Source organism: Sinocyclocheilus grahami, unplaced genomic scaffold (genome assembly GCF_001515645.1).
Source record: "Sinocyclocheilus grahami isolate Dianchi unplaced genomic scaffold, SAMN03320097.WGS_v1.1 scaffold560.1, whole genome shotgun sequence".
Lineage (NCBI taxonomy): Eukaryota > Metazoa > Chordata > Actinopteri > Cypriniformes > Cyprinidae > Sinocyclocheilus > Sinocyclocheilus grahami.
This window is the reverse complement of record NW_015505739.1, coordinates 611,142-623,607: the sequence shown is the minus strand read 5'-3', so window position 1 is coordinate 623,607 and position 12,466 is coordinate 611,142. Positions and strand designations below refer to the sequence as shown.

At 39.4% G+C, this 12,466-nt stretch overlaps 1 protein-coding gene across 1 annotated transcript in view; it reads right to left on the bottom strand.

Annotated features, from left to right (window-relative positions):
* The window catches only part of LOC107556211 (calcineurin-binding protein cabin-1-like), a 134,075-nt gene that overhangs the window by 63,577 nt on the left and 58,032 nt on the right, over positions 1 to 12,466 (bottom strand). Inside the window, exons 27-28 of the mRNA XM_016239263.1 lie at positions 7,244 to 7,420; positions 2,419 to 2,837 (exon numbers count right to left, since the gene is read on the bottom strand). Of these exons, the coding sequence (XP_016094749.1) occupies positions 2,419 to 2,837; positions 7,244 to 7,420 (596 nt within the window). The remainder of the gene's footprint in view (positions 1 to 2,418; positions 2,838 to 7,243; positions 7,421 to 12,466) is intronic.

Below are 12,466 nucleotides of genomic sequence, written 5' to 3'. Positions count from 1 at the left end.
TCCACGAGTGCCATCTATTATTGCCTTGTTTATCTAAAAGTGCTCTTTCCCTTTAAACCTAGCCAAAAAGCCGTATGTGTTGACTGTGAAATACAGTAGACCTTAATAATATGCATTTATGGTGTAATTACTACATTTTCGTGTCAATCCATGTTCATATTTACTGCAAACATTACGCTGTTATTTTAATCCTTCGCTTGCAGCGCAGCAAAAATAGACTTGGTGCGGAAACGATCTCTGCACTGCTGCAGATGCACCGCTCCTGAACGTACTACCGGACCGCAACCGTGTGCAGTGAACGCTTTAATTTGTTAACATTAGCACGGAAAAAATATGCACCACGTATGCACTGCAAACAGAGTAATGTGAACCTGGCATTATGTGTGTGCGCTGCGAGTGGGCATGAGTTCACGGTCTCCAGGAGAGCGCGCGAGCGCTGAATGATTAAACACTGGCAAGAATTAAAAAGTAATGCAATTTATAAACTTTAGTGATGATGTGACACTGCCTCGATTGTGCAAGTCAAAATTCCTGTGTCAACTGTGCAGCTCGCTTATAGATAGATGCGATGTGGTGATTTGAAGCCAAATGTGTATTTTGAGAGAGAAAGAGAGAGTGCGCGTGGTGATTCACTCACGCTGTTTGTGAAATTACGTCTCACACAAGGTTTTCAATTTACTTTATAAGTTATTTAATGAAGAAATATGAAGGGGAGTACCTCACCTTCAGCATTCTAATTATTTCACTCATGCCCGACAGAGACTGAGACGGTGAGACGGCATGTCGTGCCAAACCTCTCACGGCAGACGCATCATCAACTTGAGATTGTTTTTTTGAGATCTGCCTTTTTAGAGACCGCCGATCAAACATCCCAACGTGATTATCGGCCGATAGTGATCGGTAGCCGACCAATCGGAGCACCTCTAGTAATTAATGACAGAATTTTAATTTTTGGATAAACTATCCCTTTAACAACACTCGCTGCACGGATCACAGTTCTTATCCGGACCAGAGCAAACGTATTACAAGTTTATGTGAACATATTTCATATTCCCGTGCTCCAAACATTACCCAGCACCATGTATCCGCACATATCATGTCTTCTACAAATGAAATATGCACAAATAAGGGCACTGATACAGCGGAACATTTGATCATAAACGCAATGACACAACAGACTATTGTGATACACCGCAAACAATGATAAGAGCCCAAAAATTCAAAGAAGAGTAAACAAAAAGTAACTATGCCTTTATTCTTTCTGTTTTAAACTGATATGTGTCATTTGTTCTGAGACTGTAGTGCTGGCAAACGTGAAAATATTATTAGAACTTTTAAATGTTTTCTTCATTTTTCATATAGACCAATATCTCTGCTTACTTATTTCAAATAATAATTTATCAAAAGATATTTGATTTGTTCATGAAAGTTTAAAAAAAATTCTTGAGTTCATTATTTTATTCTTAAAATATATCAAGGTGGCACATATCTTCGTTGTTGTTTGTTTTGTTTTTTAATTTCTCGGCTCATATTTTAATATTCATTTGTCTGTATAATGAGTGTGTTGTACAGTAGGCAGAGGTGGACAGCAGTGAAGTATTTTTACTTTACTCAATACATTTAAGAAGTATCTGTACTTTATCAGAGTGCTTTTCTTTGGAAAACTTTTACTTCACTACATTCCAAATCATAATGTCGTACTTTTTACTACACTACATTTCATAAATAAAAGTTGTTGTTTTTTTCTACCTTTAATACTTAAGAACATGTAGTACTTTCTTGTACTCAAGTAAAACTTTGAATTACTTTTACTTGAGTAAAAGTAAGAAAGTACTAGATTTATAATGTAATTAAGTATTAAATGATATTTAATATGAAACGTGCAGTAAAAAGTACAATATTATGCTTTGGAATGTTGTGAAGTAAAAGTTTTCTATAGAAAAACACAATGTACAGACACTTGAAAAGTACTTTTACAGCAGAGTAAAAATACTTCACTACTGTCCACCTCTGGTTGTAGGTCTGTGTTTTATTGGTTGTTTTCTCCCCTCTTCCCACCCTCTACACTCCCACTTTTCCACAGATTTACACGCCCATTTCTTGAGTCTTTTTCAAATCTGAGGTGTGAACAGCCAGTGCTAAAACAGGGGGTTTCCCGACACTTTAAAATAAGTTTTTAAAAACGGTTTATTGTAGTGCTTCAGAAAACCGTTAGTACAACAGGGCTGCAAGCTCATCATAGGTGAAACAGATGCAGCCCTCAGGAAGAAAAATTCAACTATACTTTAAAATATATAAAAAAAAAGATCTCTACTTTAGTTGTCTCAGGCCACATGCAAGTTTGCATTCCTGTATTTCAGTGGCACAGAAATGATTCACTGTGTGGTGTGTGTATGAAGTGCATGTGTGTTTGCGCACCTTGTGTGTCCTGCTGTAGGCGTACAGGTGTGCCAGACGATAGAGACTCTTGTAGTGTTGCGGGAAGCGACTCAGACACAGGAAGAGAGACCTCACACACACATGCACTAGTGTTTTCCTCTGCTCTCTCCATCCCGGTGGTAGACACTTAGGCAGCTCTATTACCTCCAGCGGAGGCGGCAGCTCTGGCTTGCGCTTGCCCTCACTGGAGGAGCTGGTCTGGGGGTGAGGTCTTTGTGGTTGGGCGGAGTGCAGCGGATGAGGTGGAGCTTGGGTCGGGGTGTCTGAGGTAGGAGTTTTGGGAACGGAGGCCTCAGGGGACGTGATGGATAAGGTGGTGTCCGAAGACTCTTGGGTGACTGAAGATTCTTGAGAGAGTGTGGCGGAGCTGATATCCATGTTCTTGTCCTCCAAGGGGCCTGTGGGATTTCAAGAGGGCAGAGGTGACCACCAGCTGCAGATATTGATTGTAAAAAGCAGCAGAATAGGAGAAAATAATCTACTGCGTTTTGTGCTCTTGGCAAGACAGATATTGGCTAAATTTTATGAAAAGTGTCAAGTTTTGACAGACATGTTCTAAGAAATTATAGCTAGGAAAATCCTAAGAAATTATATATATATATATATATATATATATACACACTGAGACCAAGATAAACTTATTTGGTTCAGATGGGTTTGTGGGTTTGTGGCGGCAACCAAAATGTGAGGGGTGTACTCACTTCTGTGAGATACTGTATGTATGTGTATATATATATATATATATATATATATATATATAATAATTATTATATACAGTGTGAAGCACTGGCTGCTATCAGACTCCTTGTGCAAACAAAAATCTCACTGGATTATTACAATTAATGGCAAAATGTATGTTTGGAAATGTAAACTGATATTTTCTAATGACACACTACAGAAAAAGATAGAAATAACTGACTTAAAACCATTTTTTATCTAGTGAAAATACTAGTGTTCTAATCATTTTGTCCACCACTGCATATAAGATTATTCTTCCATTTTTTTTTTAAATTGTGACATTTTCAAGACAACTGACCGTTCGCAAAGACCTGCCCTCCTCAGTTACTGTTGCCATCCCTGACAAACAATGCCTCTCTCACACTACACGTTCTCACACAGTGAAAAATACATCGCAGAGCAAAGAGGAAACTGACAACACACTGACAGACAAGACAGAGCAGGTTACTTCTAGTATGAAACAAGGTCTCAGGACTCTCAGCTTTCAAATTTTATCATTTTTAAAGAAATTCAAACAATATATACCGTTTTGTGGCTCTTTAATGTGTCGTGACATATCGCTGTATTGCCTCAGTTCAAACATGTGAACCGATCGTCTTTTCATATTTACTTAAAGCACAAAACGAACATGAATAAACATCAGAAGTTATTTTGTTTTAACCGCGGAACACACCATTTTTCAAGTTTAAGTCCACCTATGTTAATCTACTCTTTTGTCTGATTTGTGGTTAAGACTAGAAGGGATACAGCTGCGGCTACTGGGCATTTGCATTTACATATTTTCCGAGCCAAGAATGTAACGTGAAACCTATGAAAATGGTTTTAAAAAGCACACTGCGCCATAGTTTCATCCCTTTAGAGTGTCGCAGTGACGGTCTTTTCGCCGTAAAGGACCTGTCATAGTTTAATGAGTGGGAAGATGACATGAAGCGACGCAAGGTTAACGTTAGCTGCACTGAAAACAGATGAGCGCACATGTGTACATACAGCATATACAGCTTATTATTTAACACTCAATATTTTAACTTAAATGCTGCAAACAATGCATACAGCATCGGACAGATTTTCTGGTACGCAAAACAAGTACTTTAAAGGAATTCCTTAGCTTATTGCCGTTACTGTAGCAGCCAACAACAGCACAGCTTAACCATCTGCACATTTGTATATTTAGTTATATTGAAAAAGCTTCAATTCTTTTTTACCCCGTTTTAACATGGTTTTCTATGGAGACAGGCCTTAGCTGTCGGGCAAGATGGCGGATAACAGCAGCGGCACATAATATCCGCGCTTAGCTTATTGCCGTTACTGTAGCAGCCAACAACAGCACAGCTTAACCATCTGCACATTTGTATATTTAGTTATATTGAAAAAGTTTCAATTCTCTTTTACCCTGTTTTAACATGGTTTTCTATGGAGACAGGCCTTAGCTGTCGGGCAAGATGGCGGATAACAGCAGCGGCACATAATATCCGCATTCTGATTGGTCAGATCACCTGTCAATCAAGCTCCATGCGAACAGTCAATTAAGATTATTTTATAGTAATGTAACAAAATTCTGTACAACCACTTATTTACTACTGTACATAAGTTTGGGGTTGGTGAGATGTTTGAATTTTTTGTTTTGTTTTTTAAGTCTCTTATGCTCACCCTGCCTGACTTTATTTGATCCGAAATACATAAAAAAAATTATAATAATATTACATTTTTAAAAAATGTTTTCTCTTTGAATAATTTTTCAAATGTAATTAATTCCTGTGAATTTTCAGCATTATTACTCTAGTCTTCACATGATCCTTTAGTTCAATATTTTGTGGAAGCAGTGATATATTTTTCTGTGGTGCAGCAGAAAATAATATATATATATATATATAAAAATAAATTTATATAAAAGCATTTATTTGAAATTTAAATCTTTTAACTTTATAAATGTCCTTAGTCACTTTTAATTGATTTAAAGTGTTCCTGCTGAAAAAATAAGAAAAAGGTAAAAAATCTTACCACAAGCTTTTGAATGGTAGTGTAATATCATAAAAAGAACCATGTAAAATACTAAATGTTAAATATTAATACTAAACATTAAATACATTTTTCACAATGTAATGAGACTTTGCATTATGCACGTGTTTAGAAGAACTGGGATCAATACCTGCGTCCTCTATTGTGGCCGGTTTCTCTTTTCCGATAGCATTTGATTCTTCCGGAAAAATACTACACTTCCCAGGATCGACCTTGTGGCTGCTGTCCTGTGAGCTGGTGGCGTCCATGAAGACATCCTGCAAGGAGCTGGAGTCTGACAAGCCAGCAACGCTGTCCTGACTTTGCTCTGATTTAGGGAAAAAATACCACACAATTACACTCATTCAACAAGACCTTCATCTTTTGTCCTCTCTAAATATTCATTTAATTAAAAAGACCCTTTGTTCAGATTGTTTCAGATTCACCCAAATGGCACAATCCACAAATCAACAGAGATCCCAAGATGAATTGTGTAAAAATCCTCCAATGAACACAAGGCTGGAAACATTTGCCGGATTTGACAGATTTACAAATGGTAGCTAAACCTGAAGAGCAGGCAGGCTTATGTTGGGATAAGGTTTTGGATTTTAACAGAGAAAGGGAAATTAGGATCCTGTACCTGAGAGCATTTACTATCATTTTCTACAAATTAAAGGAATAGTAATAGAGTGCTGCAAGAATGAGTCCTAAAACCCAGAAACCAGTTGAGTGGGTAATTGGATTTTTTGAATGGGTTTTTGGTTAAATGCCTGAAATAAGGTCTGTGTTTAACACAAGCCCAAGAATCGTCAATGTTTTTTTCTATGATGTACAATGCATCAGCAATATCCCACTCACGATTTTTTTTTAAAGATATTACGGCTGCTCCTTCGGAGGCAGCATTCCAAGGCAGGTAGGCATCAAGGCACGTCCGAATCCAAATTCTGCTTTACTTCCCGTCTCCGGAGGTACCTTTTTCTGATTGAATTTAAAAGGCAGCATAGATGTATCCTTCGCTGTAATGAGTGGGAAGATGACATGAAGCGACGCAAGGTTAACGTTAGCTGCACTGAAAACAGATGAGCGCACATGTGTACATACAGCATATACAGCTTATTATTTAACACTCAATATTTTAACTTAAATGCTGCAAACAATGCATACAGCATCGGACAGATTTTCTGGTACGCAAAACAAGTACTTTAAAGGAATTCCTTAGCTTATTGCCGTTACTGTAGCAGCCAACAACAGCACAGCTTAACCATCTGCACATTTGTATATTTAGTTATATTGAAAAAGCTTCAATTCTTTTTTACCCCGTTTTAACATGGTTTTCTATGGAGACAGGCCTTAGCTGTCGGGCAAGATGGCGGATAACAGCAGCGGCACATAATATCCGCGTTCTGATTGGTCAGATCACCTGTCAATCAAGCTCCATGCGAACAGTCAATTAAGATTATTTTATAGTAATGTAACAAAATTCTGTACAACCACTTATTTACTACTGTACATAAGTTTGGGGTTGGTGAGATGTTTGAATTTTTTGTTTTGTTTTTTAAGTCTCTTATGCTCACCCTGCCTGACTTTATTTGATCCGAAATACATAAAAAAAATTATAATAATATTACATTTTTAAAAAATGTTTTCTCTTTGAATAATTTTTCAAATGTAATTAATTCCTGTGAATTTTCAGCATTATTACTCTAGTCTTCACATGATCCTTTAGTTCAATATTTTGTGGAAGCAGTGATATATTTTTCTGTGGTGCAGCAGAAAATAATATATATATATATATAAAAATAAATTTATATAAAAGCATTTATTTGAAATTTAAATCTTTTAACTTTATAAATGTCCTTAGTCACTTTTAATTGATTTAAAGTGTTCCTGCTGAAAAAATAAGAAAAAGGTAAAAAATCTTACCACAAGCTTTTGAATGGTAGTGTAATATCATAAAAAGAACCATGTAAAATACTAAATGTTAAATATTAATACTAAACATTAAATACATTTTTCACAATGTAATGAGACTTTGCATTATGCACGTGTTTAGAAGAACTGGGATCAATACCTGCGTCCTCTATTGTGGCCGGTTTCTCTTTTCCGATAGCATTTGATTCTTCCGGAAAAATACTACACTTCCCAGGATCGACCTTGTGGCTGCTGTCCTGTGAGCTGGTGGCGTCCATGAAGACATCCTGCAAGGAGCTGGAGTCTGACAAGCCAGCAACGCTGTCCTGACTTTGCTCTGATTTAGGGAAAAAATACCACACAATTACACTCATTCAACAAGACCTTCATCTTTTGTCCTCTCTAAATATTCATTTAATTAAAAAGACCCTTTGTTCAGATTGTTTCAGATTCACCCAAATGGCACAATCCACAAATCAACAGAGATCCCAAGATGAATTGTGTAAAAATCCTCCAATGAACACAAGGCTGGAAACATTTGCCGGATTTGACAGATTTACAAATGGTAGCTAAACCTGAAGAGCAGGCAGGCTTATGTTGGGATAAGGTTTTGGATTTTAACAGAGAAAGGGAAATTAGGATCCTGTACCTGAGAGCATTTACTATCATTTTCTACAAATTAAAGGAATAGTAATAGAGTGCTGCAAGAATGAGTCCTAAAACCCAGAAACCAGTTGAGTGGGTAATTGGATTTTTTGAATGGGTTTTTGGTTAAATGCCTGAAATAAGGTCTGTGTTTAACACAAGCCCAAGAATCGTCAATGTTTTTTTCTATGATGTACAATGCATCAGCAATATCCCACTCACGATTTTTTTTTAAAGATATTACGGCTGCTCCTTCGGAGGCAGCATTCCAAGGCAGGTAGGCATCATGGCACGTCCGAATCCAAATTCTGCTTTACTTCCCGTCTCCGGAGGTACCTTTTTCTGATTGAATTTAAAAGGCAGCATAGATGTATCCTTCGCTGCCTTTGATATCCCACAATTCTGTGCGTTCCATTCCGTGACGGTTGAGCTAAAAAAATAAAGATGGTGTCTGAAAGTTGTGTTTGGTGGTCAGTTTGTATGTAAATGTATATTTCTGATGAACTTTTCGCACTTTTGATGTTATTTCTAGCGAGAAATCAGTATTATAGTAATTAAATATTCGTTTATCACCAAAAGTCGTTCTATTTTGTTGTAGATCATTAAACTTTTATGCTGCCTCAGAAGCCTGTCCGAAATCAGTTTCACGAGGTGCCTCTGCAAAAACGCTGCCTGCGAAGTCATTGCCTGATAAGACAACGAGGCAGCAAGTCAGCTGCCCAGGCTTTCGGACGCAGGCTACATGTCTTGAAACAGGTAGTTACAAGTGGCTAAATGGGACTACAAAGATTTTCTTTAACATTAAATCAATCAGGTAAACTCATTTATTCACTAGTCTGCCTTTACTGCCTTGTTCGGTTTATAATGGCGATCTTGTAAACTATTTTAACTCAAACTTTCCAACTTGCAGATTTGAACTCTTTCCCCACCATTGATATAATTTTCCATCATTTATGAGATGACACTTCCCCGCCATTGAGCAAATTCTCCAGGTTTCTGTGTTTTCACTACTATACGGTAGGAAGCGATATTTCACATCTTCTAAAAAAATACTGAATCTCCGGATCAAAACAAGGTGAAGAGGAAGCAGAAATAGGTGATCGCATATGTCAGCTGATGCGTACGTAAAATAGCGCGATCATCAAGCATTAAACAGCATATAAATAACACCGCCTAATGGTACAGAATTAAATGGACATCCCAGGAAGTGGTTTATGTCTGTGCAAGTGAAGCGATCTACTCCATCTATGTTCTGATTATCATTCAGGAATCTGATCCAGATGTAGTTTTTAACAAAAATGCGATTCTCTGAGCTTTGCTAGTGAGGAAAGAGTTAAAAGAATATTTAAAAGTATATGGAAGCTAACTTTAATTTTTAACTTCTGGCAATTGTATTTAGGCTTCAAAGTTCATCATAAACTTCTGTTGGTCACAAAGCTTATTTTCTGCAATAATCCAAAGAACAATTCCTAAATTGAAAAATCTTGTTTGGTTTTTGTGGCGAGAACCAGGGTGATGCCAACTTCTGGGTTGCCATTAAAAAAATACATCACTGCAGCACTCAATTGAACACCAACATGAAAATTCTGTCATTATTTACTCACCCTAATGCTCATCCAAACCCATATGCTCTTAAATTTCTAATGCAGAATACAAAATGTTGTTGTAATGTTTTGCTTCTACCTGCTTGAAAGTCAATGAGGACAAACACTGTCAAAAAAAAGGGGGGTGGGGTTCCAAAAAAGGTAGTCTATGACTTATATTCCAAGTCTTAAATTTAAGTAGTTATTCCCTTTTAATATTTCCTTTCACAGTAATTCTCATATTTAATTTGTACTTCTGCTTATTCAAACAGCTGCATGGGCTTTCTCCTTTAAGTCATACAGGTTTTGAGGGAAATTAAGGTGAGTAATTAACAAAAGAAGAACTATTCCTTTAACAGGTACAGTGGTTTTGATCCAAGTCTGAGGTCAGAGGTTACAGGGCAAGACCACAGGATGCACGTTTCAATGCCGTGTTAAACCAGCCTGCTCCTGAGGTAGAGCAAAGCGCTTGAAAATATTGTGCTTCTCAGCAAGCCCAGAAAAGAAAGTTAATGCAATTCCTCTTGTGCTGCCCGCAAACCAGCAGAAAAAGCCCCTGAGCATGCTGGGAGTGTCAGCATTTGGCACAGAGGGTAGAAATTCATTAGCACACACCATCACCTCCATGACACAACAGAGTGCGGTGGCAACACCCCCTCCCCTCAGTTCGAAGGCGTGAGTGTGAAGGGGAAAAATGGCGCTGTGTCAGCGCAAAATTGCAGCCTCCAGTAAAGACACATTAGCAACTTTAGGCCAACACTGCCAGGAGGCCCATTAGTTGGTCTGCTACAGTTTTCAACAGGAGCTCAAGAGCATGTTAAAGACACAATGAAGGTCTAGACGGGACCCGGTTATGTGCTGGGAAGCGCTGGACAGGAAAAAAAATGACAGGCATTTCAGTGCAGAAAAGATAGATCTGATTGAGGGGGAAAATCACCAATAGAGTAAGAGTGTTGTCAAATTAATTGCACAGAAGGGACATTTGTTTTGAAAAGGACAAGTGTTACTGCATAATAATCTCTGATGTAACCCACAGTAAATATTAGAATGGTGTTGGGGTCACTTTCCTCAAAAGCAGAGCACACAACCAAACTACAGTTCCAATTTACAGTTATAAATACTGAGAGAATCAGAAAAATGACCAATGAAAGAGCTCAACAGTAACTAAACAAAAAAATTCTAAATCTTCATTGATAAAATCTTCACAGAAAGATTTTCCTTTCAATGCAGACTTACACAAAAATTAAAAAAAGTGTTTAAATGCACATTCTAGGTGAAATTCGTCAAATATGTCATAGTTTGGCAGGTGCTATATAATGCTACACATTAGCAAAATTTGGCTAGAGAAAAATGTTGTTAATGTAGCGACGTATGCAGCACAGTTCACACAGAAACCCAATTGCTTACTGTTGGTCAACGCAGCAAATCTGCGCGATCTTGTTGAACCTACACAAAAATTAAAAAAAGTGTTTAAATGCACATTCTAGGTGAAATTCGTCAAATATGTCATAGTTTGGCAGGTGCTATATAATGCTACACATTAGCAAAATTTGGCTAGAGAAAAATGTTGTTAATAATGTAGCGACGTATGCAGCACAGTTCACACAGAAACCCAATTGCTTACTGTTGGTCAACGCAGCAAATCTGCGCGATCTTGTTGAACCGGTTGCAAAATCTGTTTGGGGAAATCATTTACCATCATACAAAATTCCCATTCACGTGGATTCCTATTGAAATGACTGGATTTCGACACTTTTTCCTGTTACATTTTTGGACATTTCCAACAACCCTAAAACACTACATAATGCAATGCGTAATGCAACATACAGGTAAAACACCTGCAAAAGACCTATTGAGATTTTAAACAATGGAGAAGTGCTAATTAAAGTTACTGTTTCAGTTAAAGATTTCATGCCAAATCTATTTTGGCCAAAAATTAAATATATACAGTATATATATGTAACAACGTTTGTAGGTCGGGAAGGAGGAGGCGGGAACCGGCGGACATTCAAAGAAACTTTAATAAAATAAACAAACACAAAACAGCGCGACAGCCCCTCGCGGACGACTGTGACGCACAAACAAAAACAAAAACACAAAATAACTTCAGGCCTGGTCCTCTCTCGTCTTTCACTGTCGTCACTCCTCCTTTTTATCCTTCCAGAGCTCCTCCGTGAGACTCGAAACCGGTGAGTGGTGCAGGTGTCGCTCATTATCAATTACTCCACCGGCCTCGCTCCGTTCCCACGGCTCTCGGCCCCGCCCCTCTCGTCACATACCCCCATCGCCCCCCGCCCCTCGGCCCCGCCCCTCCCGGCCCATACCCCCATCGCCCCTCGCGGGCCGGGGGGTACTCACGAGACTGCGCTCTACTCCTCCCCCCTCCGGGGGAGCCGATCACGGCGGCCGCGGCGTACCTGGGGGTAAGAACAGACAGACGAGGCGAGAGAAAAGTAGACGGAAGGATGAGGAGAGACAGAGACGAGAGAGGAGAGAGAGGAAAAAAAAAAAATCTTGTTCCGGTTCCCAGACCCACTGCAGCTTGGTCTTCAACCGGCCGAGAGGCTCTCACTCGCGGTGCCATGCAATGGTACTGGACATTGTTGGTGGACGGCCCACCGCTCCTCCGCCTCCTGGCGGATGGCGATGGCTCCTCCTATTGTGGGCAGCCGGCAGCGAGTCCCCCGTTCCCTGCTCCTCCCCAATCATGGCGGATGGCAGCAGGCTCCGGCCTCCTGGCAAATGGGCAGACTCCTCCGCTCCATAACGGACGGCAGCCACCCCTCCTCGACCCAGGAGCGCGGCAGCAAGCTCTCCGTCTCACCTCGTTTTCCATAGTTCCAGCACCACCGCCTCGGGCAGCCACCGGCGGTCTCTCCGCTTGTTCCTGCTGCCCGATCTCCTCAGCACCACGATCCCCCTCAGCAGCGAGGGCTCTCTGACACAGCGTGTCCCTCCTTCCTCCCGGGTTTCGGCACCAATGTAACAACGTTTGTAGGTCGGGAAGGAGGAGGCAGGAACCGGCGAACATTCAAAGAAACTTTAATAAAATAAACAAACACAAAACAGCACGACAGCCCCTCGCAGACGACTGTCGCGGACAAACAAAAACAAAAACACAAAATAACTCCAGGCCTGGTCCTCTCTCGTCTTTC